This window comes from Trichechus manatus, unplaced genomic scaffold, assembly GCF_000243295.1.
Source record: "Trichechus manatus latirostris isolate Lorelei unplaced genomic scaffold, TriManLat1.0 scaffold00202, whole genome shotgun sequence".
Taxonomy (NCBI): domain Eukaryota; kingdom Metazoa; phylum Chordata; class Mammalia; order Sirenia; family Trichechidae; genus Trichechus; species Trichechus manatus.
Window position 1 is genome coordinate 1,759,006 of NW_004444138.1, and position 7,236 is coordinate 1,766,241.

Sequence of the window (7,236 nt, forward strand, 5' to 3'; positions counted from 1 at the left end):
ATCTCATGCTAGTTATACTGTTTTTCTTGAGAAAAACTAATAATCTCTTTAAATACTAGCAATGAGTTCAGAACAAACAATTGAGAAATCTAACATGTGCACACACATCACCACTCCTGGGGTGACAGGGTTGAGTAGTAACACCGCCAAATAGAATATAAAGTTATACAGCCCCCTGCAACTGCTGCAAATAAATTCTGGCAGAAAAAGAGTAACTGATCCATACACAGAGAGAGAAAACCTGTTTCAGTGTTCTAATTTGTGTATCTAAAAACTAATCTAGTCTACCTGTTGTTAGCTGTTGTCGAGTTGACCCCCAACTCATGGCAAACCCATGCACCAAGGCCGTATGCCATCCCCACGATCAGTTGTGCGTTGAAGAGTTGGGATCCACAGGGTTTTCACTGGTTGATTTTCTTAAGCAGATCACCAGGGCTTTCTTCCCAGTCTGTATTAATCTGGAACCGCCACTGAAACCTGTTCAGTATCATGGCAACACGCAAGCCACTGCTGACAGGTGGCGGTGCATGAAGCGGCCCTGGTTGGAAACTGAACCAGGGTCTTCTGCATGAAAGGTGAGAATTCTACCATTGAACTGCTACAGTTGGGAACTAAAGGCAAATCTCAGTATTTACGTTTCAGGCCCTCCATGGTGAAACAAACACTAAAAATCGGGCAACCTGACTTCTCGTCCTTTCCCTCCCCCAGGGGTCATCAAAACCATCTTTGGGTGTCAGTTCAAGTCACTGTTCTCGCATTAGCTTTTTTCTGTAGCCTGCATGCTTTTTAAGAGATCGTGTTTTACTACTCCCTATGAACTCTGCCCAAGAGTCATTTCTGAGGTACAAAGTCCTTGCAGAGTTCTATGAGTCCTTGGACTTTAAGACATTCTCACCTCTAATTGGTCCAGACAAAAAAAACATCCCAAGTGTGGAGGCCTGAATTCTGTTCCAAGGTCCCCCTCTTTAGTGGTAACCTTGGCAAGGTCCTTTCCACACTTGCCAAACCAGCACAGCTGCCCAAGGGCAGATTATCCAATAGGCAAGGTAACCGTGGTGCTTACCTTGCTTACCAGATCATCTGTAGTGAACAATTTCATTTTTTTACATCAAAGACTCTGCTTCTAGGTATGGCTGGCACCTGTCTCCCTTCCTTACCCACACCCTCCTACAGAATCAAAGCCTCTTTTCAAAAAATTTACAATCCCTGACAGGCCGATGACCCAGTAAGCAAGGTAATCACAGGTTTACTTGTGCTCACCTTGCCTACTGGATAATCTGCCTCTGCAGCTGCCCTAAGACACCTCTGAAGACTATTTTGAAAGCAACATTCAAGTACAGTATACACTAAATATACACAAAGGCAAGTCTCAGAAATACTGTGCCAGTACAAATCATACCAAATGTAGTTCTAGCTTCTTTTATATTTACAAGCTTACCTTATGTGAAAGAGCTAATAATTTATCCATTTACTTTGCTTCAGGGGACACTGGACTATTTTCCATTATTAAACCAGTACAGTCACACAAACATCTATTAAGTACACTATAGGTGCTCAAGTCTGACAGAAAAATTAAATTTCACTTTCAGATTAAGAATTAAAAAAAAAAAAAAACTCTGGAAGACCAAACGTGGAAATTCTCTAAGATTTAAGCCAGAACTTAATCCATTCACTTGAAAATTCTTTCATAATCCGTATTTTATTGGTTGTTTTGAGGATCAGTACAGAGACATTATGAACGATCTGTACACAATTCTTAATGTACCAAAAATCTAAAAAGCCATGTGTAGTTATAATTTTCTAAATTCCAGCTTTAAATTTGAAGACAAATTTTCCTTGAAGAGGGTATCAAATAACCAATTATCTTCAACTGTTGATAAGCTGTTACAAACAAGTCCCACTAATTCACAATTTAATACCACACACACTACACACTCAAATGTTCAACCTTTCACAGCACATAACAAAGCTAGGAGGAAAACTGGACTACCACGAGCAAAGATGTTACAGAATGCACAATGCTGACAAGCAGAGCCATAACGAGGGAGCAGTTTCCTTTAGGAAACAATTCTACTAAAAAACATGGTAATAGAAGTAATTTTAAAACTTCAAGGCATATAAATGCATTACTGCAACTCCAAACTGCCATTAAGTATGCTTTGTATTACAGCATATAAAAATCGCCCCCCACCTATGGAATGTTACGTTGACACCCAAGACCGTCAAAAGCCTCCCACAATTCAACATCCCACTATTTTCTGGTTGTACCAAAAAATAAACAACCAGCAAATGATTTCACCTCTTGAAAAAAAGCATTTACACTTAAAAAATGGGATGAAGTGGGATTTCCTTCTTCTTAAAAATGTTTCTAGAGCTACTAAAAAACTTGCATTTACAAAATAGTTGATAAAAATATTCTTCTGGATTGTACAAGAAGGGAGATGCAGGGACCACTGATAAGACATGGTAGATTAATCAGATTTGTCTTCTTTCTCTCCTGCTTCATCAGAGACTGGACTCTGCAAATCAAAGGAAAAATAATGACCATGTTTGGTTTCTTTGTCACTGGTATGATCTTAAATCTTTAGCATTTAACTCAATGTAGGTTTTACTTATAGGTAACTACTAAACCAGAAACCAAACCCGTTGCCATAGAGTAGATTCCGACTCACGGAGACCCTACAAGACAGAGTAGGACTGCCCCACAGGGTTTCTAAGGAGCAACTGGGAGATTTGAGCTGCTGATCTTTTGGTTAGCAGCCGAGCTCTTAACGACTGTGCCACAGAGCTACTAGGTTTTAAAAAAAAGCTAAATAACGCGATAAAAAAGGTCAAGTTTTTTTCCCTTCACAACTAGGACTGGATTAGTTAATACGGACAAATACAGAAATCTTAATACTACATAATACTTAACACTGACTAAAACTACGAAGTAAAAACAAAAAAGCTGAGATAAAAGGTGATTGCAAATTTCACAACTTAGGATGATAGTTTGATCACTATAAGATTTTCATCTGTAAACAAAGTTTAAAAATACCTCTAAATTATTTCTTTGCTAGCTTAGCCATCAACACAAAAGGATAGCGTTGCTGAAGAAAACTTTGCACAGCCTCTTTTCCTCATAGCTTAAAAGGAAAAAGATTAACACCAGTCTTTTTATTTGCTTGATCTAAATCAACTTAGTCCTCAGCAATTGGTTACTTTGAGAAGTTGCTATTTTTAAGAAAAACAAAAACAAAACCTTCTTGATTAGAAATGAAAGTGTGAAAAATGTGCCAAGGCACAACGCAAATAAGGGGAAATGGATTTTAAAGAAAATTTTTTAAAGCAATATCCAGAATATAAAAATAAAACAAGGATTCTATATCCCAACAAATTACAAAAGGCCTGCAGACTGTAATTTCAATACAACGAACAGACTATTTGTCTAAAAGAACCAAGTTCGTATGAATCAAAGAAAATTGAGTTTTATGCAATTTACTAATTAGGCCTTTTAAAAAAATGCACACCAAGGGGTATATGATGAATCCTGTGTACAGCATAGATGGTGAATCAGTTACTGATGAAATGCTCAGTACATTAAAATTTGTTTCTTGAAAAAGAAGCCATTCATATACGTACTTTCAAGTACAATTCATTAAAAGTAATCTGTCCACTCTGGGTTTCTACACAAAGCTTCATTCAATATTATAAACAGAAACTATCTGTCTCAAAAAATATACACTGTATTATCTACTGTTCAGAGTCAAAAACCAATTAAACACTCCAACACGTCTGACCTCCTCGTTCTTAGTTTCTCCATTTTCTGCAGGTAAATCTTTAGTTTCCTGGTTAGCCACTTCAGCGTGTTTTCCTTTTGCTCCTCTTTTCCCTTTTGTTTGCACTTTTTTATCCGAAGATTTATCCTACAATAGAGTAACAGTATACTTTAAGTAGAAACCTTACACTAGTATGTTCTGACTTGCTATACAGATAAAGCCCGAGCTACACTATTTCAGCGCTGTTGCCATCACCCACTACTCAGAAAAAATGAGGTGGCCTGGTTGGAGAAAATCTATTCCCAATGTGACCCCATCCACCAATTTTTTTTTTTTTAAGCATGAAAAACAGTCAAATAACCACTGTTCTGAGAAAGACTTTTACCCTCACATTAAAACCATTCACCTGAGCAAAGCACCATGTTGTATGGTCAGGCTGACTATCCTGCTACAGTTAATCGCTTGACACCATATAATAGTAGCTAAAGGATCAATTTTGAGTTTATTGTTCTCATTTAGGTGTCTGAAGAATCTGAAAAGCACAGGAATTAGTATGATAATATAACTCATAACGTAAGAGATTCGAAATTTAAGCCACTTTAAAGCAAGAGAAAACAGAAGCTTAACAAAAATTTTTATTCCCCCCCCTCCCCTATTAAATAAAGAACGCAGCGACACCTTAAACAGGTCATGGGTGGATTGTATAAAAGACCCCATATCAGTACTGACCAATTCTTTGACCTAGAGTGTCTGAAGGACACGTAGGTAGAACTGACAATTTCAATGCCAAGAGGAAAAAAAAAAAATCAATCCAATGTACTCTGCACTAGTGGTGGTAGTCAAGGCATACCATATGTAATTCAACATACCTTAAAGACAAACAACAAATTATGTGAACATATTTGGGACCACCCCACTACACAGGTATTACTTACAAGTGCATCTATACTTAAAAACTATTGTAATTACTTTTAGATTTTTCATTGTTTTCATAATCACTACCCGATAACACAAAATTATAAAACCTTAAAAATGAAAATGTTTAGTAGAAATCAGTACTTTCTTTAACTAAGATTACATTTATAATAATAGCAAGATACATTTGAGATATCTGATCTGTGTTATTAGTTTATTTTTTAAAAAGATGGTAATCAGTATTTTGTTATCTCAGAAAACTAACAAAATACGCAGTAACAGGATGGAAAACTAGATGAACCAAAATAAATTTACAAGTCTTCCTAATGTATGCTTCAACTTCCCAATACTCCCTTCCAAGGAAATTGTGCCAAGTCAGAAACACAACTACCTATGCTTTGGAAAACATGTCTATTGTGTAGTGTGGGAATCAATACATTCAGTGTTTACCTTCCGTTCAAGGCTTTAAATAAAGCCACACCAATTATGAACACACAAAGTTGCTACAGAAACTAAATTAAAAAAAAAAAAGAAAAAAGCCCCTCCCCATCCTTCCTTTGGGAAAGCTCAAGAGACAGTTTTGTTCATATCTGTTTTTCAAGGACACTGACACGAACAAAGACTTACCTGCTGGTCGTTCACTGAGAGAAGAGGAAAAAATGATGACTATATTTACCCACTGGGGGTAGAATTGAACTATTCTCATCTAAAATTTTGCTTAGGGCAGATCAAGATATAAACAAAAAACAATATGAAAGGAAAAAAAATTTAAGAGAGAACAGGCATAATATTTCCGCCAATCAATTTATAAAAAAGCAAAGACTCAAAGGAGATGGTTAGTCATAGTACACCGTTCATACCAACAATCTGTTAAGAAGATTCTATATTTTTTAGGCCTTCATGTCAAGGTTCAATAACACACTAGCTCTGAATGCAAAAAATTACTGCAGTATCTTGTGGGATAATAAACCACGGTTTTACCTTCCTTGAAGTTTTGCTCTTAATAAGATCGCAAAAACAGAACTTTGTTCAATTATTTTATTCAGTTCCCTTACAGTTTAAATAAACAAGAAAAACTTTTATACCTTTATTTAACAAAAGGATAAACAGCTCCTCAGCATCAAGAAAATTAATCTTGCCTCTTACCAAGACTACACAGTGCTAAACTTCCACCTACACTTTTAGAAAAAGGATCACGGTAAAAAAAAAAAAAAAAAAAAACCATGAATTTTCCCTGAACTTGTAGAGCTTTGCAGAAAATGGCTCCAATGCTACATACCCTGATGCAAAGTCTAAGAATGGTTTATGCATACATTGCTTTCCCAACTTTAAAACTTACAAAATTCACGTCTCTACAAGAACCACCTCTTTCTAAAGACCTGCAATCTGAATAACACAGTCATAAAGTCTATTCTGGAGCCATAACCTTTAATTATGATTTAACTCAAAAGCTATTGAGATAAAATGATTCCAGGAACACCTTTACACGTAACTGCAAATAAAGTATTTTAGAATACTGTTATATTCTCAGAGAACACAACTCTTGATATATCCCTACTTAAAATGTATATCTTACTTGGCTTGGGAAGTCTCTACAACAACCTACACATTCCTTTTTTTCTGGCCTCATGACTTATTGGCCAAAGCACTCGGTGAACAGACACTGATCATGAAGAAAACAACACGAAAAATGAATTTCCTTTATAAACTACAGTTAATACTTAATTATTTTTATTCCTTTTAAATTTCCTCAAGTCTACAGCAGGATTAAGGTGCTACGTTATACTCACGTAGGCCAGGGTGACTACACATTGACACTGTATTTTAACCAGCCCAGAAGAATCCTAAGTTACTAAGTTTATTTCTACTCTTCAACAGATCATCTTGAGACAATAAACGCCAAGATCTTAGTATGTCACACTTCTTTAATCGTTAATAATAGCCTTTTTATTAAGTAGCACTATAGCATTTAACACATCACTGTATTTTAAAGTAATTTTAAAACCCACCTTTCCTGCTGCCTTTTTCGGATTCGTTTCTACTTTTGCAGGAACAGGTTTCTGAAAAGCAAAAGTGGCATTAAGTTTCTTCACTGCTTACGATCCCTTGGAAAACAAACGACTACCGGGCTCGCCTTACTTACAGCTGACAACCTCGCCGATCTCCTCTTGGGCTTTAAGATAGAAAAGGGAAAATGAACAATAAGATAAACAAGGAACGCCGATTAAATGAAACTCACCCCCAAAGCAGAAGGAACGGGACCCTCACTCACCTCCTCCTTCACTGCCCCTTCGGCCGAGCTGACCTGTGGATACAAGCACGAGCAAGTGGGCAAACAAAGTGGCCGGGCGACCCGCGCCGCGAGAACAATGCCCGGCCGCGTGACGTCAGCGGCTTCCCGCCGCCCCGTTCGAATTTCCCACTCGGTTCCCGGGGCCGTCGGCGCCCAACGTTCCAGAACACCCGCCCCCCAAGCCGACGTGCGCGCAGCGCGCCCGGGCCCCGAGCGCCTCCCGCACCCGCTAGCTGCCCGGCGCCGTGTGGGCAGGGAGAGGTCCGGGGC

At 37.8% G+C, this 7,236-nt stretch overlaps 1 protein-coding gene across 1 annotated transcript in view; it reads right to left on the reverse strand.

Moving 5' to 3' along the window:
- Positions 1–488: 488 nt before the first annotated feature.
- Positions 489–7,236, reverse strand: part of HMGN1 (high mobility group nucleosome binding domain 1) — a 7,815-nt gene continuing 1,067 nt past the window's right edge. The window contains exons 2-6 of the mRNA XM_023742139.1: positions 6,946–7,199; positions 6,817–6,846; positions 6,683–6,733; positions 3,780–3,905; positions 489–2,519 (exon numbers count right to left, since the gene is read on the reverse strand). Of these exons, the coding sequence (XP_023597907.1) occupies positions 2,472–2,519; positions 3,780–3,905; positions 6,683–6,733; positions 6,817–6,846; positions 6,946–7,199 (509 nt within the window). The 3' untranslated portion in view covers positions 489–2,471. The remainder of the gene's footprint in view (positions 2,520–3,779; positions 3,906–6,682; positions 6,734–6,816; positions 6,847–6,945; positions 7,200–7,236) is intronic.